Genomic DNA, 21254 nt, shown 5'->3' on the forward strand with positions numbered 1-21254 from the left:
GGATCAGATGACATATTGATACTTCAGCATTATACTACCATTATACTACTTATACTGATATGGACCTATGAGTGTGAAATATGGTTAAATTGAAATTAAATACTACTGCCAATTAAACCTCTAGTACAGCAAAGACCCACTTACCAATACTTTAACTGTCTAGCTCCCACTACTCACAACACAATAACAATTATTAGGCCTGAGAATTTCAGTATATATATGTGCACACACACAACCAGCTGTACATTGTCAGTACTGATATTTAGGTCTTCTGAACAAGTGACTGACTAATGTACTGTCCCATCTATTATTTTCTCTGTGCAATATGTTGTTGTTGTTTTTTTTGTGATTGTTGCCTGTTTTTGTTACTGCTGGCTGTAGAGCAATTTGCCCCATGGGGACAATAAAGACTCCTTGAACCCTTTAGGCTACAAAATAGGGAAAATAAGTAAAAAATGCATAAATGTTGCATTCTTCACATTGTGTGACAGATGTTGGATTCTTCTATAAAAAAGTCTAAAGTACTGTATGTAAAATTGTAATCTTGAATGTGAACAGTGTTAAAGGGTTTCCCACCTGTCTCTGCAGGTGTACCAGCTCAACACTGGTCACTACCTCTGCAGGAACAAGTACTACGGCCGCGGCCTGTCGATCGACGGCTTCCACCAGGCCCTCTACCAGTACATGCACAACGGAAAGGGTCTGAGGCAGGACCTCTTTGAACCAATCCTGAATAAGCTTCGCAGCCTGAAGGCAGTGCTGGAGAGGCAGGCGTCCTATCGCTTCTACTCATCTTCACTGCTCATCATCTATGAGGGACAGGTGAGCCGGGACTTGAAACACTCTGGAGGGTTAAGATTTGTGTTTAGTGTCAAAATAAATCCCTATGATGGTGATCTCATCAGTTGATGAATCAGGGATAGCTACTCTTGCCACATGACATAACTTTGTAATCTGTTGTATTCCAATTTTCACTATAAACGTGACTGTTTGTTGGGACACATCATGTTCTGTTTTCTCATGAAATAAACCCTCTTGTATTGAAACATAAAATCACAACTGTGTGGCACATGACAGTATCTTTAATCTGAAACCTGCAATAATAGATTTTTTGGCCACTTGGGGGCAGTGGAAACAAATTTTCTCTGGCTGCTAAATGTGGAATACTTTACCTGAACTGTTCTACTTGGAGGCCAATCTGAAAGTGAGTGCACCTGAAATGTTGTAATAATACTTCACAGCACAGGAAAATCACGTGCACACAACTACATTAAGGATAGTGGATGAAACTGTGATAGATGTTTTTAATAGACAGTCCACTTAAAGCTAAGTTAGGTAATGTATTTTAGAAGCATTTTTTCTGTGGCTGGTATCTGTGGCTGTTGCAGGCCTGTAATAAGCATGTCAGCCTGTCTACCTACACACTCTGCCCGTCAACTCATTGTACATGACCAAAGTCTTTTACAAGGCTAGGCAGATATATTGAAAAAGCTATAACGAGTTACTATCACATGACTGGCACAGAAGGGTGTGAAAATGACACCATGGTGGCTGTATTTCTGTTTGACAGGTAGTTAACTGGGTTGTTTTGGCGGGAGTCTGCTGTTTACATTTATTGTGATAACGTCAGGTGTTCTTGAGACAGGAGGCGGTTGGATATGGTTTGCGATGAGAGCGTTGTGTTGCGCTCTCTCGTCCATTCATGTGTTTAGAGGGAGTGGCTTTGGAGGGAGGCCTGAAAGAGGGGATGGGATTTTTCCATTGGATTATACTTTCAGAATCTCTTACTCTTGCTGATTTCTCTAATATTAGCATCCTTAGCTTTAAAGCTTTGCAATTCATAAGTTTTCCATTGAGAAACTGAGCCATCCTTCTAAAGGCAACTTTATTTTTATACACTTTTTCTTATATAATGTGTATAAGTTTGATTGTCATATTCCCTTTTATTGTCCATTTGTTCTTTTCTTTTTCTATTTCTCCTTCTTTATTCTTGCTATCATTGCTGTCTGTAACAACATATTTTCCCCAGTGTGGGATGACTTAAGTTGTATCTTATCTTAACTTATAAGATGTACGTGTTGTTTTTGCAGCTAGTTTCCCCTGCCCTCAAAAAAAACTCCAAAAATGATTGCAGGTTTAAGCATCATTTTCTGAAGGTTAAAATAGTGTCTTCTGCTGATGTTTTGTTTTTGTCGGGTTGTTGCTGATCTCTGATTGATTGTGTGTGTAGGAACCTGAGGGCCCTTCAGTCCTCAGCTCTGGGCAGCATGGAGCCTCACAACAGAAGACTCCTGCGGCCCCTGCAGAGGCCCACTGTGGCCCCGGGCCCCACGCACCTCTGCCCCCTGGTGCTCCCTGTGAAACGGACATGAGCCAGAACCCAGACCCAGGGACACTGTCCTCTCAGGGACCTGGACTGATTGCTTCGCCCGCCCCCTCCCCTCGTCCTCCCTCACAGGCCCCGCCCACCAAGTCAGACTGCCACTCCTCCCCCCTCCCTCTCTCCTTACCTCACCCCCATCCGGACTCCTCCTCCCCTGCTCCAAATTTAATCTCCTTCCCTCCTTCTCCCGCCGCCCAGCCCCAGCAGCCCCCCCTGGTGGACGTACGTATGATCGACTTCGCCCACTCCACCTTCAAGGGGTTTCGTGGCGACACAGCAGTGCATGACGGGCCCGACCGAGGCTACGTGTTTGGACTGGAGAGCCTGGTCCAGATCCTGGAGAGCCTGCGGGATGACAACCTGGCGTAGCCTCGAACATACACACACATACAAACACACGTACACAAACACAGACAAACACACACACACACACACACAGCTTGTTGTGAGTTAGTTCAGGTCGTGCAGTTAGTGCAGGTCATGCCGCGCTGTTCTCAGGAATTGAGACAGTTTGGCTGTAAATATGGAACAGGGTTCTTCAGGACGTCACCATGGCAACATGGGCATTCTACAGTCGAGTAGTTACTATAGCAACAGCCAGGAGATGGGACAGTGGAGCTGAAATGGCTGAAACTTCAAGATGATATGGAGAACCTCGGTCTGTCTGGGGCTCTGCACAACACACACTTCTGTTCTGTACTTCTATGCTTGTGAGGACCCTCAGTGACATAATGCATTCCCTCGCCCCCACCGTAACCCTAAACATCACAGCTAAATGCCTAGCCACACCCCTCACCCTGAATTCAACCTAAACTGAACTGTTTGCTTGTTTGAGCTTCACTGTGTAGATTGTCTGTGCACACACTTCATTCTGCACAGGGAAGCTCAAACATCCAAGTAAAGTACAATAAGAAAAACACACTGGGTCACAGATGGGTCTTTTAACTGTAACACCAAGTCAAACTTTGAAGGATGTGAGGAGCATCCGAAAATGTCTTCACTCCCAAGGTCAAAAAACTCCAGTTGGTCCTCAACAAGATAGACGAACAAGAGCACGCGCACACACACACACATGCACACATATCCTGGGAACAGTTGTCTGTGGAGCTGTTTGACAGCACAGCAGGACAAAGCGTCCTCTCTGAACAACCAATCAGCTGGATCCCAGGGGCTGCCCACCGAAGTTGGCCAACTCTCACTTTACCCCCTCTCACTCTGACCTCCCTCCCCTCCACTCCCCTTCACTCCTTGTTCTCTACAGAAACCAAACCTGGACAGGTGAATAGACTCTTTTAGCGTTACCTTGAAAACACACTCAGAAACACATCCAAGCATCTGTTAAAGCAATAGATGGCGACGATAGATGGCAACTCTTTTTCTTCAGCAGTGCGGAGGGCAGCATTGCCCAAAGGGAGGAGGTGATCAAGTGCAACAGAGATTTGCATCGTAGAAGTAGGTTTTAAGGAGGAAATATAGATCATTTCTAAAACCGCTGTATATGTCCTGTTTTTGGGGCTTAAAACAGAAACATTAGTTGGTGTCCTGTAAAATCATCCACTGGGTTAATGTGTAATATCAAAAGCAAAAGTGTCATTTTCCCAAATCTGGTGATATTTTCCTTATTGTCAACGAATCCCACGAAATGACCCAAACCAACAATGAATTCATCCATTAAGAAGTATTGTATGTGTGTATTCAAAGCCTGATATATCCTCTTTGTCTGTGCCACAGAGCTCCAATGTCGCCCAGGAACAATGAAAAACAGTGGATGACATGTTTCTTCATTTTGACTCAATCCCACATACACTGTCCTGCTGCCCCAAATACTCACTAGAGCATCAAATGTGGATTAATCCACCGCTGAAAAGACTCCCCAATAAATACATTATTATCTCCTGTTTGATTTGCTAACAACTACATTGTTCAGCCGTTTTAGTTAATTACTGTGCCTGAAATTAAATTATATATTTGTAAGAGAGTTCTTTCCTCTAAGTATTTTTTGAGGGTTATTTATGCCTTTATTTTTATCTCCAGCAGTAGAGAGATGACAGGAAACTTCTGGCTTGACTCAATCTGGGGACGTTGTGGTTCATGGACGACCACCAGGGCGTCCCTGAAAGTTCATTCTAGACCAGCGTCCATTTAATGGCTGTTCTGGGGCTTTCAGTTGTGCTCAGTTATCATGGAATTGTAAATTTCCAAATTTTAAAAAGTCTTTGAAGACTTTTCAGCCATGTTGGCTTTAAAAGATCAAAAACTCCTGAACAGCGACTTAATGTTGTTTCTTGCTGCTGTTTCCAAAGTCCAGAATTAACTTTCACTCCCAACATAGACGAGAAGTCCTTAAAGTGCTCAGAAAAATGGGAATGGTGGGTTGTATGATAGGAAAAGCTCTGGAAACAGCTACTCCATGGATGTTGAGATTGTTTTGTCAGCTATATATTTGTGGGCCGTTTCTAGGTTTTACATCTTGAGTAGAACCAATGGGCTTTGAGCTGAGTGCCACAGGCAGGAGGGAAGCTCTGAGAGACGGACTGACTCATTGTTGGTTTCAGTCTTTTCATGGGATTGGTTTACAATACAAAAATATAGACTAATACCAGCCTTATTATTTAAACTTGGGCTGGGTGATATTGTTGAATAACAAGAATATTTAATAAGGAGAATATTTTTCTTACATATATTCTATACATATATATGATAAAATCACAATATGACAAATCTGTGCAAAATCACACAAAATAATCAAATTCATGTTCATGGCAATGAACGGTGTTCTACGGTTATCCTTAAAATCAGAAAAACTTCACTTTCAGCAGGTTTGTCAATTATAAATTGCTCATTCATTCAATCGTTAATTTGGACAGCAGAATTTTGTGAAACATTTTTAAATAATGCTGAATTACTGCTCAGCCCTCCCTCAAATGTGTCACACACAAGAGGTAAAAAAAAGCAGTTCCTCATCCTGTAACTGCAGAAGCAGAATTGGCACAACGTCTCATCTGAAGATGTCACTGTTTATCTCATCCGATTGGTCTTGATGAGACAGTGTTAGCCAATCACATTTGTCCATTTATGCTTCCTTGAAAAAGTTCCAGAGGCCGGCTGTGACGCAACACCGCCCCCTGCTGGACAGCAGTAGGAACTCAACTCCAGGAGCTGGAAGAGAGAGCTAATATGAATATTTTATTTTTGGTTTATTGAGGTGATAATTTATTTTTTTATTGTACCTTTACCCATGTGTGTGGGTAAATGTTTTGTCTTTTACATGTCCTCCCCCCTCCAGATGTATAAAATGTAAAGAAATTACGTACATCAGAGACACAATGTGTGAAATGTCAGGAGAATACGCAGTATTATATGAGCCAACTCAAGTCTGTTATATTTGCTGCTGACTCAGCTTCAGTCTGACACTTTTTGGGTTTCAGCAGACAAAACCAGATTGTGTTTCATGAAGAAAACCGTCACAGCAAATCCAGACTTCAGTCAGCTCCCTAAATCCAACACTTGTGCCTGCTGTGGAGTTGTTGCTCAGGTGGGAAGCTCTATTGAACATTTGTGTGTTAGAACAGAGGTAGACGCCATCTTTAGTCTTTGGTTTGTTTCACTTCACATTTAAGGAGTTGGCAAAGAACTGCATGCACATTAACGTCCTGTCTTGGTCAGTTTCCACCACAGCATCAAACATTCTTGTTACAGTCATCACAGAGCGGTGATGGTCCACGTGTCCTCTCAGATCATGTTTCATCATGGATATTAGCCTCAATGACTGATCAGTTATTTAGCAGCATTTTCTGCATCTGACATCATCCTGACTGTTTGTTAGAACAGTGAAAGTAAGTGAGATTAAATCTTTCCAGAAGCTTTTGGGCTCGTGTTGTAATTACTGCAGAAGGCTCTGAGTCATATAAAACGCTGCCAGCTCTCTTCAGTAACATAAATGAACATATAAACAGAACATTAGCAGCAGCTGGGGCAGAGACAGAGTCACGTAATTCAGGATCACAAAGTTCAGGGATCTGTGTGATCAGTGTAGGAGAACTGGCTCAGTTTTTAGCCCCTTTTTGGCAGCAGAAACAAGTCATGAACACAACATTGACATATCATCAGTTTTGAAATTGATATGGTGAGTTTGGAGTGATGTTTGTGTCCACCTGATGAATGTTAGTCCAGTGTTCAGTCTCTCTTTGGATTTGAGTTCTCTCTGAAAACAGCTGCCTGCTAGCAGACAGCCAAACAATGAGCTGAAACATGAAGCTGAGAGATGCTGCAGATTCAGGTGTTCATTACTACAAGCGACACCTTTCGTACTGTCATATTGTTTTCATATTGTCATTTGATACATTGTCATTATAAAAATATCAATTATAGCTGCTTTAAAGTCACACTCCTCTTTGCGTTTTCATCTTCTCTGAGGAACCGTGAAGTTTAGGAATATTCTTTCACTCATTTGAGATATTGTTCAGACAACAGCACACAGTGGTTGTTTTTTGTTACTGACTGTTGTGGGTGTCTGACCTTTAAATTGCGGAGACGTGCAGAGGTGGAAGAGACTGAAAAGAAGCAAGTCACAAGGATCTGCTGACTGCTTTCCTGCTTTAGGAGGTAACCAGTTCATAGAAGTCATGTTTGAACTGTATTTCCACACTTAACTCACTCATTTTCAGAGCAGTCAGGAAGTCGGTTATATTAATGTCCTTAAATGTCAGTAACATTATTAAATTGTCATCCCAAGTGGAACTGCAGCGATTAGTCCATTAATCTATTAGTCAGTTAATGGAAAGTTAATCTGTGAAGTTTTGATAATCGATTATTCAATATGAGTCATTTTTAAAAGAACAAAATCCACGCTTAAATACTGTTGTTTCAGCTTCTCACATGCTTTTTGGTTGTCTTCTACGAGTGGGACTGTTGGTTGCATGAAACAAGACATGTCAAGGTTCGCTTATTCAAGAAATAACCAACAGACTAATTGATAATAAAAAAATGATTAGTAATACATAATCCTAGAATGGATACAAATGGCAGCAGGTGTTTGCTTGCAGGCTGAATAAGTGCTGAACACATGCTGTAGTCTCGAGGATTGTGATGTTCAGGACCGCTCAGAAGATCCTTCCTCAGGCTCCTCCAGCGAAAATGTTCCTCAAGAGTTCCTGTGAAAGTTCCTGAGGTCACCCTGAGCTCACTGACTGCATCCAGATCAGTTTGTGGAAGTTCATTTCTGCCAGGAAGAGGTAAAAAAAACACCAGCAGGCACTCAAGTCAAAGACGTGAGATAATTATGGAAGAGCATTCACAACAATAATGGAGACGTCATTGCGTAATTATGATCCCTGCATCTCAATTATGAGACACTTCTCTCGTAATCAGGCTGTCAAGTCTGAGATGTCAAGTCACGATTATGATGTAAGGCCTTTGGTTAGTTTGTACTGTTGTGAATGCAACACTCTGCCAGACTCAGCAGATTTTACTCACAAAACATTGACATAGCTTAAAGCAATTTGGATATTTTATACAGCATCTCCTCTTTTTTGAGGCTTTTTCAGGGCATTTAATGGTGTTTTATTAGAAAGGCGAGATGACATGAGGGGAGAGGGATACAGGCACGACTGGTGCCCGCATTACCCACAATGCAACCTAACCACTGACAGTTCTGTCAGAGATCCAGCCATGTGATGCTAGTAGCGGCTAATGTAGCCTCCAGCTGCTAGCCTTAGTGAGGAGCAGGCTACAGAGGTCTGGTAAGATCAGTTCTTTCAAACTCCACATCCTCAGATATTCCTCATTTTCAAACTCGGAGTCAGCTGACTCAACTGACATCACCTGAGGTAATTCATCACATTTCACAGAGCGCCCTCTGGTGACAAAATAGGCTTTATACAACTTTTCTAGCACTACCCAGGACCCCAGAGTTGTGAAACCAGTGGTGCTCTCCTTAAACCCAAAGCCACCAGCTCAGTGTGTATCATCATTTTGACTTGACCACATGAGTAGCTCATAATCAAGACCGTATGACTGAGAGAAAACAGACCCTGACACTGTAAATAGGACTAATAATTCAGACACATTCACGCTAACCAAAGCCTACTGCGTGCACCATCATTTATGCTAATCATAGCTAACAGACCAAATGTGCATCACCAGCAGTCACTCACATGCATGCCTGAAAACTTGCACACAAAGTTGGCTCTTGATCAACTTCAGAGGTCTTGATGCTTTCTTAGCACAACATCAACAGCTGGATGGGATCCAGAGCTCATGTTCATCAGACAATCACCACTCCTGAAACAGCTCTGATTTCCCACATCTGATCTGGTCATTGAAGGTGGCCTCCAGGACTTCCTACTGTGCGCAGCTCACATCTGTTACTGACTGACAGCAGAGCTCAAATGTGTGTCTGAAATGTAAGAATACTCATGAATCATTTAATCCTGTATTCAAATTTTAAAGCTTTTTTTCCCCTCAAAAACAGGTGTTTGAAATTCTGAGGGGTCAAAATAAAATCTGTGGCTTTGATGTCACTCATTTCATCCTGTTTTTGTTTGTTTTACACAGAAATAATTTTGTGGATTTTAGATACATGACATCATCATATGCCACCAGTAGATGCTGTTTTACCAGATTTCAAGGTACAGGGCCACTCAGCTGCTGGGTAAGCTTCAGTGCTGACTATTCATTTAAATTAATTCATTTTTAATTCTTTTCTCTTTTTTTGTGAATTAAACCAGTAATATACAGTAAATCACAGGTCCAGCAGGCAGGAAATGTTTCAGACTTGTAAATCAGAGCAGGTGAATCCAGCAGGTGAGGGTGTAGGTTTGGTTTCAGAAAGTGGTGAAAATTTCCTACATATCCATCCATCCATCCATCCATTTTCTTCTGCTTATCCGGGACTTCCTACATAGTTATATATAAATGCTGTTCATTTTTTAAAAAATGAATATATAGATATAAATGGTTATTATGCTTCCACATTAATGGCAGTCTAATGAAAAGTAGAAATTGCTGTATTAATACAACAACCTACTACTAGCCCTACTTTACATGTATGTAGTTTTTATAGAGGCCTCATACTGTTTCGTATTTGCAGCTTTTGAGGTATTGTTTGTTTGTTTGTTTCAAATAATTTTTATTCTCTCAAGAATATTTTGGAGCTTTTTGACTCTTGTGGGAGATTTTTAGGCAAAGCTAATTTCACAGATAAATAGCTTTAAGACCTCATCACCTGTTGTAATGTGTATTTGAATTTTAGCATACAGTCCTAAATATGATGATGATTGTAGCATAACTTACCAATAGCCCACTCATCAAAATATTTGTAAAATTAATGTGACTTTACCAAATGCATTATGTGCATTAAGCAGACTTATGATGTTTGCAGTATCATTTCAAAAACATAACAGAGAAAACATAGAATTATTTATGCCACTAGCAGAACTCTACAAAAACCTGAATCAAAACACACGTCTGACATTTTCATCTTTTGTAGTTGTCATGGCTCATAAACAATTTCCTACGTCCACATCCAGCAGACTCAGAGCAACATTATCATCATCATTGGAGTTCGTGTTCGTAATCCAATATTCGCATGCCTTATTGCTCTGGTTTGGTCTCCAACAGATACTAAAAAAAATACTTCCTCAGCTGCTAAATGTTCAGAGTTAAAGCTACTACAGAAACTTTAATTTTGTTGACTTTGGCGGCCCCTGTGGAGGAAAGTGGTAGTGTTTCCACTGTCGTATATATAATGATTTGGCTGGTGCTTTTGTGTTGGAATCGAGTGACAGAAAGACACAGCGTACAAATTCATGGTACTTGTACTTCACTTGAGTATTTTCATTTTATGAGACCTATGAAACTGTATCAGATGCAAATGTTTTTCATACCCCCTCGTATCCTGTGAAAACCATGTATTGTTTGCAGAGTTGATTGGATTCATCACCTTGGAAACAGGAATATCATCATTGGGTGGTTGAGATCTCTTGATAATGAAAAGATGTAAATTTTAAATCAACAAACAAACAAATATGAGATAGATATTTGTTGTTCATTTTTTATTTTCTATCCTTTTATGAAAAAAGACTTACAATAAAATAAAAAATAACATTTCTTTTGGCTCTGATGGTTAAATAGATGTATGATGTGGAAAACATGTTCACAGAAAAATTGGCTTTAAAGTGTGATTTGAATGTCTGCAGATATTTTGACATATTTTATCACTTTGCTTGAATTCAGTCTGTGTCCTCACTCCTTCGTCACCCCGGCGTGTTGCTCTGCTGGCCGTACAGGTCATACTCCCGGTACAGGATGTAGTCCTTCAGTCGCCCCGGCAATGGCAGGAAGCTCATGAAGACAGGCGACCGGAGACGAAGGCGACCGAGACAACGACGGATCTGCAGACGACAGAGATGCTGCAGACAGCGAGCGCTCTCTTGTGAGGAGGAGGAGGGAGCATAGAGAGGAAGGGTTAACTAACCACTGGTTGCATTCTTGTTTCTCATTTGTCTGCAGGCAGCGACTGATGAAGCCTCACTTCATTTACCTTGAAGCCTGCAGATGTCAGGCCACTGCTGCTGCTCCATCACCGACGCCTTCAGCTTGGAGCACAAGGTCACATGATCCACGTAGTCCAACAGGATGCGAACCACCTGACCTGAGAGGTGCTTCAGCCAGGAGAGAGTGATCACCTCGCAGAACTGCACTGACAGACAGGTTCAACACAAGAGTTTGACATCACAGGTCTGACTGAGCTTCAGGTTCATCATGACGGGATGATAATGTTGCTCTGTGTGGGCTGGATGTGGAAGCAGGTAGTTGTTAACATGTATACTTTATAAGATCATAATTTGTCAGTGTTGTGTGTTTTCAGCTTGTTCTGCTGCCCCCAAGTGGCCAAAAAAATCACTTCATGCAGCTTTAAGTAACTTGTTTATAGATACAACAGGGCCAGTGTTTCAGATTTAGTGGCATCTAGTGGTGAAGTTGCAGAATGCAGCCAGCTGAACACCACTCTGCTCACTCTCCTCTTCCAAGCGTGTAGGACAACCTAAGAGAAATGCAAAAGCGCCCCCCCCACAACCTGCTGAGGTCCCGTTCATTACCAAGGTGTCTTTGATCACAGTGTTAGTCCACCCCTCGTAGCCTTCAGGGATGTGGGGTTCGTTGCCATAGGGACAGTCAAAGCAGCGGTACACATTGTAACCATAGTTGCACAGCATCCTCAGGACCACCTAACACACACACACACACACACACACACGACAGGCCAGATTTAATTCAGAAGTAGCTCTCCTCTCAAAAGGTGCTGTAAAGTAAAGTTAATAAAGCTGCTGATTGCTGGATCATCTGTGAATTCAAATGAATGTTTTTGTAAAATGCTTCAGTAATGATAATGATAATAAAAGCAACAGTTTACCTCGTCCTTGAGAGCATACTGCAGGGCTGAGGGGAAGTGTGTTGTGTTTACTCTGCAGTAATAGTTGACATTGGCTCCAAACCTCAGCAACAGGTTGATCAACTCATAGTTGCCCAAACGCAGAGCAACCTTAAAGACACAGTCATTGGGTCAGCAACAGGGTTTTCTGTTGGTGTTTTGAGGTTTTATTGCTCAGGGATCGACAAAGCATCCAACATAGCCATCACTGGTGTTGATGTTTCTTAACAAACAATGATACATCCAGCCAATATTTCTGTGCAGCATGTTTTGATTTTGCTTTCTGTGCAAGCATAATGGTACCAAACCTGGCAACCTCATGATGACAACAGGAAGCTGCATAGAGTCAGTGCGCATAACTCCCTGTAAAACCCTCCCTGTAAAAGTGAGCTGTAGAGTTGTTGGTAGGTGTGTTTTTGAACTGTAGATTTAGCCAGGTTAACAGATTCCCACTGCTTTATGCTAAGCTAAGCTAACCACAGCCTCATTCCAGCTGTGCTGAACACACAGACATGAGCTTCATATCCATCCTCCCATCTCACGAAAGGTTTAATATGTTTAGGAGAAAGTACTTTTCCTTTTCCATCCTTTTCCCCAGAAGCCTGCGGTGAGTCATGACGATGTGTTGATACTGTAACACACACACACACACACACACACACACGTACCTGCAGACATTTGACTGGGTCTTGGTTGGCCATGGCCCCGCCCTCCAGCAGCAGCTTGGCTGACGGCACGTCATTATTGGAGACAGCGAAGAAGAGCGCCGACTTCCTCTCGTCGTCATAGTTGCGGCGGACCCAGGGATGGAGCATGTAGTTTGGGTCGTAGCCTGCATCCAGCAAGGCCTGATGGGAGTCGGGGAGGAGGGACATTCAGTTATTGCTGAACTGTGTTTAACAGATACCTGTCAGCCAATCAGAAACAAGTATTTTCCAAGAATTGTTATACACAAAAAGCTGCAGCAACATTCAACATTTTCTGGTTGCAGCTTCTCAGATGTGACAGTTTAACGCTTCTGCTCGTCATGACACTAAACTAAATATCTTTTGGGATGTTGGTCGGCTGAAGTGAGTGACTTTAATAAACACAATCGGCTGATTGATTGATAGAAAAAATAATCACTTACAGCCCCAATACAATATGATACAAGCTGGTATGACAGGATGTGATGCAACAGTATAGAATATAAAACAACACAATAGAAAAGGATGTGATATGATACGATATGATGTGGAATAATGTGATGTTACAGGATACAACATCAAACAGCTGGATGCAATATGAAAAGTTGTCTAACATTTTTGAGACTCACAACACACACACACACACACACACACACACACACACACCTTGAGGCAGTGTGTGTGTCCTCCTGCAGCAGCAGAGTGTAGAGGACTCATCCCGCTGTCATTTACCTCTCCAACAGATGTGACCGGAATCAGCAGCTTCAGGGCTCTGAGGAACACACACACACACACACACTACATTTATCCAATGCTGCTTTGCAGAATGAAACGATGAGCTCATAAATATGATATCTGCTTCAAAGGAAAGACTTGAACAATTACTGCAGGTGTCCTCTGTGTGCCACGCGGTGGATCGGCATGTGTCCCGTGTGTTTGGCGACATTGGCATCGGCGCCGTATTCCAGCAACAGGCTGATGACAGATGGATTACCAGACGAGGACGCCTCGTACAAGATGGATGCCTCATCCTGCGCCTGGGACAGGACGTCCGCCCCTGCAGGACAAACAACATGAGGGAAGTCTGTACAGAAAACACTGTAGGTCAGGAAAATACCCACTCGATTTAGCTGCAGCTGAACTTCACAGCATGTTTTTACAGAGCAGCACAGCATGATCAAAAGGGAAAGCACTCATTAGGAGGTAGAATTTAAGCAGCATGTGTATTTTTTTAGCTTTATTTAATTTAATTTTTTATCTTAATCTGCAAAGTAACTTTAAGTCACTATTAAGTAAACGTAGTGGAGTCAAAAGGACAATGCCTGAAATGTACAATTGTGGAATTGAAGTAATATTCAAGTAAATTACATAATTGTACTTATATTTGCTATATTAATTTAAGTCACATCACAAATCCCTCGGCCAACTACAATGTACTGCGCCGATAATATATAGGTACATCCAGTAGGCGATATGAGGGGGATGCCATCCCCCTTGTTAGCAAAATAACCACAATGCATCACAAGCATTGACAGTGTAGGGGCAGAGGGGTTGTTCAGTTGATCTGCGTCTTGTCTGATCCTTTATCTGACTGAGGTTTGTATGATGAAACATCTGCAGCCTTGCTGTGCTGTGTTAAATCCATGGTGCTGTCTGTGGTGTGGAAGTACCACGATTAGTAGATTTATAGATTTGTAATTGCATATTTTTCTTTATGGAGTTGTGTGACCTTCATGAGCAAAGTGACAAGCAGCAACATGTAGTTATGGAAGAGTTAGAGGATCATAGAGTCACACTGCTGCCTGTTGTATTCCTGTAACACTCCTTTAATATTTCTGTGATTGTTCAGTTGCATCTGTGCTGCTGAAAATACACCTGAGACCAAACCACCTCTGGAGCGAAATATTTTAGAGGAGACATGAATACAGACGTAGTTTTTATTATAGGGTCAGGGTCAGGGTCAGTATTAAGTTGGGTCAGGGTTTGGGCCATCGCCCCTGTTAAAAATAAATAAATCACAGACTGTGTGGGTAGTGAGGGTTAAACTGTGCAGCCATCCCTGCTCGCTCACCTTTCTTCAGGAGAGCCTCCACCACCTCCAGGTGTCCTCCCTGAGCGGCCAGTGCCAGCGGCGTGAGGCCGTAGTGGCTGCGAGGGTCTGTTTGTGCTCCGGCCCCCAGTAGCAGGGTCACCAGTGCCGCTTTGCCCAACCGTGAGGCCTCGTGGAGGGGACGGCGGCCGTGGCAGCACTCCTGGTTCACCCTGGAGCCCCGCAGCAGCAGCAGCTTCACCAGGTCAGTGCGGTCTGAACGGATCGCTGCAGCGGAGGTTAAAAACACGCCAGATGTCACTAAACTTATGACTGGTTAGTAGCCAGAGTTTGTCAGTGGTGAAATGTAGCAAAGTACATTTACTCAAGTACTGTACTGAAGTACAAATTAGAGGTACTTGTACTTTGCTTTAGTCTTTTGATTCATGCCGCTTTCTATTTTTTAATCCACTACAATCATTTGACCGCTTTAGTTCCTGGTTATTTAAATGTTTGATTAAAAACATATGAAGATCATATAAAACATGATGCTTTGTTATAAAATATCCAACAGTTTCTACAAGTACAGCAGATTAATCAATTAGTCGATTGACAGAAAATTAATTGGCAATTATTATGATAATCACTTCAGTCACATTTCATGCAAAAACATTTCATGGTTCCAGCTTCCCAGATGTGAATATCTGCTGCTCTTCCTTTCTCTTATTTTAATGATTTTTTTAATTAAGTTGCAGTTTGAACTATTGGAGGATTTTGGTTAATTGTGACTCCATTTCTCACAAAAACAGTCAATCGATAAATAGAGAAAATAACTACAACGGTAAAATCCTGCTTTTACATGAATGCGCGAGTAATAATAATCTACTGATATATTAAAATATCAGCAGCAGCTCTACAGGATTTGAGGAAGTGAAATGTTGGTCAGCCTACCTACAAGCAGCGGTGAGTCCTGGTCCTGGTCTTGGCTGTCCGGCTGAGCTCCGTGTTGGAGGAGGAAGGAGGCGTTTTCTAACAGCCCTCGTTCAACTGCCAGGAAGAGAGGAGTCTGCCCACGAGGAGTACGACACTCCACAGAGCCTGGGCCTGAACCTGGACAGCAGGACACTTCAATGTTTGATCACACCTCTGCTTCATTAAAGGGCTTTTGCGTGACTGTGAAGCAGCACAGAAGTAGTATAAAGCGAGTAGGAACCTTTGAATGTGAGCTCCAGGATGGTTTGGTTGCTCTGAGCCGCGGCTTCGTGGAGAGGAGTCCAACCTCGGCTGTCTGTCTGTGAAAACTTGTCTCTCTGCCGGACACACAGATCCTTCAAGAGCTTCTCCTTACCTGGAGGGAGGGATGGACAGAGAGGTGTCAATCTTCAGTCATCTGGCACACCTGGCCGTCCCCACAGAGTTAGCCAGAGTCAGCAACACCAAAACTGTCAATGGATTCTGATCTCAGTCTTTGCTTTGTGCAGACAGAAGCTCGTCTTGTATAGACACAGAAGCGGCTGAGTCAAACATCTTAAAGCTTCTCCAAAATTTGTCATGAAACATTTCTGAGAGCATGATCAAATTTAAATACCTGACTGTTTAATTTGCATTCTATTCCAGTGGGAAAGGATTCACCTTGTTACCTGCCATGCATCCTCACCTTGTCTTATCGCAGTGAAGATCGTGTTGCTGTCTGCAGACTCAGGCTCAGAGCTGTGAGGAAACAAGATCACTAACTGTGTTAAATGTTCTGTGAAACTGAGCATGTCTGACTTGGCTGATAATATTTTCATGCCTTTTGTCGGCAGTGAAGCTTCACAGATTTGGCACTTTAAGTTGCATCGAGACGATCAGGATGGAGGACAGTGAAGGAACGTGCAGAAGTTTGATCCTGTCTGACTCTCTCCACCAAGACAAACAAACTTCTGAGAGAAATATTAATAATCTCGGTTTGTGTCAGACTGACCTCCTGCAGCCTCGTGCTGTGGAGTCTCGGTGGGTTTCCCTCTGTTTGCTGCTCTCCTGCAGACTCTGTTCAATCATGTACTGGATAGCTGCATCGTCCTCGTCATCATCGTCCTCCGTCCCAAATCGCTCAAACTCCATGATGTCCACATAAAAGGTCCTGGCCCTGCTCAAAAAGGGAAACTTTTTGTGAAGGAGTATTCACTGAACTTGAGTGTGCATGTTTAGCTGTATGCCTTTTCAGTACATTATGTGCACCACATGGCCATAAGTATTTGGACATGTGCGATAGCTGAACTTGTGAAAACCATCAATCTGCTGATATCACTGCCTCCACTTTCTTGGAAAGTCTTTCCACCACATGTTGAACATGGCTGCAGGGATGCGAGCATTAGTGAGGTCCAACACTGATGTTGGGTGATCGGGTCTGGATCCCTGTTGGCGTTTCAGTTCATCGCAGGTGTTTGGAGTTGACATCAGGGCTCTTCCAACATCTCCCACACCAAACTGATGTTGGCTTTCCTCATTATGTGATCAAAACAGGCTTAACTAACCTTAACGAAACTGTAGTAATTTTGTAATTTACAAATACTGTACAGGAATTCAGAATATATTGGTCATGCAGTGATCAGTGAAGACAGAAGGATTAACAGGACATTTAAAAACAGACTTGACTCTGTGGCTGTGGGCTTGTTTACCTTCAGGTTTTGTGCTCGGTCGTTGTTTGGGTTCCCTCTACTCGCCTGTGGAGTCCCTGCAGATTAAAAGAGGATCTGTTGTTGCTGCTGAAGATGGCTGGAGGAGCAGAGGTCAGACCTGGGGTTGAAACCAGACCTGTAAACCTACATGGGTTCCATCAATGAACCCATGTTTAAACAGCAGAAGCCAACTGCCTGCCGATCCGTAGAGTGCGTGTGATTCACACTCAAGATTCAAACAGACTTTTGGAACAGTGTCTGCAAAGTTTAACAGTAATACTAAAGGAAAGAAAGTGGAGATTCATTCCCAGACCTCAGTGTTTCAGCTCTTCAGCTTCAGCGCTCTGGTTGAGGCGATCTGATACATGTTGCTATATTTACCCCCTGCAGCTAAGTTTATGCACTGACCTGATCAGCAGACAGTGGCACTACAGGGCAGACCACGGCTGGATTTACATGTGTATTTTGCGTCTGGCCCCTGCTGACCTCATATCTGGACTGCCTGCACTCTGTGTAGAGTATATAGACCCTCTCACCATCAATCTCCCACTTCATCGATTCATCTGCCAACTCCTTATTAGATGAATCGATTATTTGCTCCGTCTATAAAATGTAAGGAAATAGTGTCCCTCACCACAGTCCCAGGTGATGATCAACCGTCCGAAAAGCCAAAGATGTTCAGTTTAAAATAAAACAGAGAAAATCCTCACAATGGAAAAGCAGGAGAGCCAGAGAACATTTGCTTTAACATATCTGCTTGAAAAAACGATTCATGAATTATCAAACTATTTGACTTTCTGCCTGAAAGAAAATTGGCGAGTGCGACAGCTGTGGCACGAACAGCAGGGCTGGCAGTTTAATCCCCGGTTCCTCCTGTCCACACATCAAAGATAGACAATGAACACAAACTTACTCCTGACGGGCAGGCCGGCACCTTGCAAATTGTCCATGACAGTAGAAAAGTGCTATAGAAGTGCAGTTCATTACCAATTACATGATAGGTGTAAATTGCAATTAATCAAATTGCAAAAACCCATTAACAAACAGTAAACCTGATATTTTTGGAAATTTGGGAAAACTGCTCGTCCAATTGTCGTCAATTTTTTAGATTGTTTTGTTTTTTCTAACACTGGACTTGAACCAACAATCCTCAGATTCCCATGCCAACGCCCCCCTGGACTGATCATCTGCTGAATCCGACTGGAGGTCAAAAAGAACATGTTCAAGGTTCAAGCTAAATCTGTCTGCTGAAGTTCAGGCTGCTTGAAGATATGACACAATTCGCTTCCAGTCCACAGGAACAACACAGTCATACTACAGAGCCACAGCACAGACGAAGTTTTACAATCCTCCATCTCACGTTGCTTCTGATGGTACAGATATTCAGTCATTTCAGCAGTCTACAATGGCCATGTGAACATATACCCCAAAAGCAGAATTTCAAGCTTAGTCTCTTTACTACAGAGCTCCCAATGTCACAAAATGTTTTGTGTGTATACAAGGCATTGTTATAAAGGATACTGGAAAATCAAAATGTACTCATTTCAGTGTGTGTGCTATGTAAATGCAGTTTACTTAAATGACATGTAAAATGAGATCTTTCAGGACCATAATTTTCCTTCCAATTTTTTGTTTTGGGCTCAATACTCAAAAAATAACAATTTTAAGCAAATCATGCAACAACCCATTTCAGTAAAAACAACGTTCCCAACTCTGGCTTGATGGATTACTGCAGCCTTTAAATGAAGAATTTGTCAGATGACTGGGAGCTTGGAAAAAAATTGCACTGAGCACACAAATTTGCTTCAGAAAGAAAAATTTGAAAGTATTTAGACTAATTTTAATGCCTTTTAAGTCCACTGAAAGTAACAACTGTGCGTGACAAACAAATGAGAACAGAGAATAGATTATATTTGAAAATGTGTTTATTTTATTTTCTGCATCAACTGTTTATGACCTGGGTCTCTCCTTCTTGCCTTTGTAGAGTGCCAGCAGGGACACATTGGCCACCTTGACCACCTTAAAACGAACTCCAGGAATGTCACCCACGGCGTGACCTTTACGTCCAAATCCTGCCACCAGAACCTCATCGTTCTCCTGCAGGACCAAAGGATAGAGGGTGGTGAGAGGGAGAGAAAAGGAAGGGGAAATGAGTGACAAATAATGTCAACTAAGCGGGGATAACTAAACAAGTCACAAGCTGCACCACTACTGCTTGTTCAGGTGTTGAAATGCATGGAGGACGAGCATTTACCTCAATGAAGTTGAGGCAACCGTCGTTGGGGACGAAGGCAGTGATCTTCTTGCCGTTTTTGATGAGCTGAACTCTCACACACTTCCTGATGGCAGAGTTGGGCTGCTTAGCCTCTACACCACTGCAGAAGGGAAACACAACACTCTTTAACTGAAACTGCACGGAAGAAAATGACAGGGGCATACATGTTTCATGTAGGTCTGTCCTGTAAATACCCTCTGCACAGGTTTTCTTATTTCCTGTGATTTTCATTCACAGGGCATGAAGTCAGCAATAAATCAGAAGAAACAAGAAAATAGATAAAATTCAAATGGACCTGTTTGGCCCTGATAACAGCTCTTAAGAGGTAGAACACACCGCAATGCGGCAAAGTGTCAAAACTAAAAACATGAAGGTGTTAAAAACTGCAAACAAGTACCTCAATACTTCACAGGAATACTAACATTGACTGCAAAAGGGGGGGTGACTTTATCGAAAGAGGCAAAGGTCAAGAGCCAAAAATGACAAGCCATCTCTTCAAAAGTTTGCTGTTCGGTAGGTGTCATGATGCTTACACTTTCTCAAGGACAATGCCCTTGGCGTGGGAGGCTCCTCCGAAGGGGTTAGCCTTCAGGGCTGTGCCCAGATGGGCCTTCTTGTACTGTTTATCGTGCCATTTCTGCTCACGGCGGTGGTTACGGAGCTTCCTGGCTGTGCGCAGACCACGACACTTTCCTGTGAGAAACAGACAAGACGGATTTAAAAGTTAGTAAGAAGACACAATTATCAATAAAAATAAGGTTAAAATGACCCTTACAGGACCAAAAACAGGGGTTTTCATGGTTTAACAAACTCTTATAATTTCACAAAATGTCCCAGGAGACATAACTTGAAATATATTTTTCAATAACACCAGTAGACGCTAGAGTGTAATGTTATACATGAGATGGACTGTGACCACTGCCTGACAATGTCTGCCACATACATGGATAGTTTATACAGATATCACAGCGATTACACACCCACAAAGTAAAAAATCTACAGATAATTACTACACGAGAAACTGCAGTAAAGACGGACTGAACACTGAGTGACGATCTGTCAGAGTTCAGCTAAATGCATTGAGTCAAGCTAACTACAGCTATCTTAACAGCCTTGTTAAGCTGCCTGAGTTTACGACATTTGACTTTACAGTTCATTAATACTTACATGATCTTGTGATCTTGTTCACTCGCATAATTACCCTCTGAGTTTTATCACAGCATTTTCCCAAAACCTACCGCCGGTTATGACAACTACACGGAGACAAGTGTACGACGCTTAACATTAGCAACTGCGAGGGGCGCTAACTTAAGAATTACGTTATTCAGCCTTGCAGGCAGTCACAGTCCAAGAATTTCTATAGTTAAATAGTGAAGTTGGTTATTTCTTTATCCAGCCACACAATTCAATTCAATACTATAACATAACCAGCAACCATCTCATTTGGAATAGAATCGTATGCTATGTTCAGCTAATTATGCTAACATGCCGCTAGTGCTTCGCAGTTCAGACGTATTATGGCCGCTCCACGTTGCGGGGAGAGGGACCCGTAAACGGTCCGTTTTTTTTTAATTGACAGTGGAGTTTTTCCTTGATAAACACATCAAAAATAGTTTTTTAGACATTCATATACGACATCGACATGAAAAATCACTGCAGTATAAAGAATTACTCGGTATTTAGGATTGAGTTAGAACCGTACCCATGATTGCTGAAACGAGCCTGGGATGGAAAGGAAGGACCCAGGATGCACCGCGGCAATGTCTAGTCGGAGGACCCAATTCGGGC

General features: G+C 42.4%; 3 protein-coding genes across 5 annotated transcripts in view; 1 reads left to right on the plus strand and 2 right to left on the minus strand.

The window, feature by feature from the left end:
- Nucleotides 1-6248, plus strand: part of ip6k1 (inositol hexakisphosphate kinase 1) — a 32053-nt gene extending 25805 nt beyond the window's left edge. For all 3 annotated transcript variants that reach the window (XM_041954065.1, XM_041954082.1, XM_041954073.1), the window contains exons 8-9: nucleotides 589-822; nucleotides 2231-6248. In XM_041954065.1, coding sequence (XP_041809999.1) covers nucleotides 589-822; nucleotides 2231-2752 — 756 coding nt within the window. In that variant the 3' untranslated portion in view covers nucleotides 2753-6248. The remainder of the gene's footprint in view (nucleotides 1-588; nucleotides 823-2230) is intronic.
- Nucleotides 6249-10917: 4669 nt separating this feature from the next.
- On the minus strand, nucleotides 10918-17242 carry LOC121623258 (dynein heavy chain 12, axonemal-like). Its single transcript, XM_041960490.1, has 12 exons — nucleotides 17192-17242; nucleotides 16495-16659; nucleotides 16189-16241; nucleotides 15745-15879; nucleotides 15483-15641; nucleotides 14574-14819; nucleotides 13388-13559; nucleotides 13169-13274; nucleotides 12485-12664; nucleotides 11799-11927; nucleotides 11485-11613; nucleotides 10918-11079 (listed from the first exon to the last, which is right to left on the minus strand). Exons 2-12 carry the CDS (start codon nucleotides 16632-16634, stop codon nucleotides 10918-10920), a joined length of 1611 nt encoding a protein of 536 aa, XP_041816424.1. The 5' UTR covers nucleotides 16635-16659; nucleotides 17192-17242.
- Nucleotides 17243-19098: 1856 nt separating this feature from the next.
- On the minus strand, nucleotides 19099-21254 carry rps23 (ribosomal protein S23). Its single transcript, XM_041957107.1, has 4 exons — nucleotides 21169-21254; nucleotides 20000-20159; nucleotides 19446-19566; nucleotides 19099-19288 (listed from the first exon to the last, which is right to left on the minus strand). The coding sequence occupies exons 1-4, from the start codon at nucleotides 21170-21172 to the stop codon at nucleotides 19142-19144; spliced, it is 432 nt and encodes a 143-aa protein (XP_041813041.1). The 5' UTR covers nucleotides 21173-21254; the 3' UTR covers nucleotides 19099-19141.

The sequence above is a fragment of the Chelmon rostratus genome, chromosome 2, assembly GCF_017976325.1.
Source record: "Chelmon rostratus isolate fCheRos1 chromosome 2, fCheRos1.pri, whole genome shotgun sequence".
Lineage (NCBI taxonomy): Eukaryota > Metazoa > Chordata > Actinopteri > Chaetodontiformes > Chaetodontidae > Chelmon > Chelmon rostratus.

Excerpts from the sequence above, each read along its gene's own strand:
- LOC121623258 (XM_041960490.1), bottom strand. The coding sequence starts at position 16,634 with ATGGAGTTTGAGCGATTTGGGACGGAGGACGATGATGACGAGGACGAT. Across the intron at positions 12,665-13,168 it reads GACACACACACTGCCTCAAG|GCCTTGCTGGATGCAGGCTA; the intron begins GTGTGTGTGTGT and ends GACTCCCATCAG. Across the intron at positions 11,928-12,484 it reads ACCCAGTCAAATGTCTGCAG|GTTGCTCTGCGTTTGGGCAA; the intron begins GTACGTGTGTGT and ends TGTGTCTTTAAG.
- rps23 (XM_041957107.1), bottom strand. Across the intron at positions 19,567-19,999 it reads GGCATTGTCCTTGAGAAAGT|TGGTGTAGAGGCTAAGCAGC; the intron begins GTAAGCATCATG and ends TCCCTTCTGCAG. Across the intron at positions 19,289-19,445 it reads GTTGCCTCAACTTCATTGAG|GAGAACGATGAGGTTCTGGT; the intron begins GTAAATGCTCGT and ends TTGGTCCTGCAG.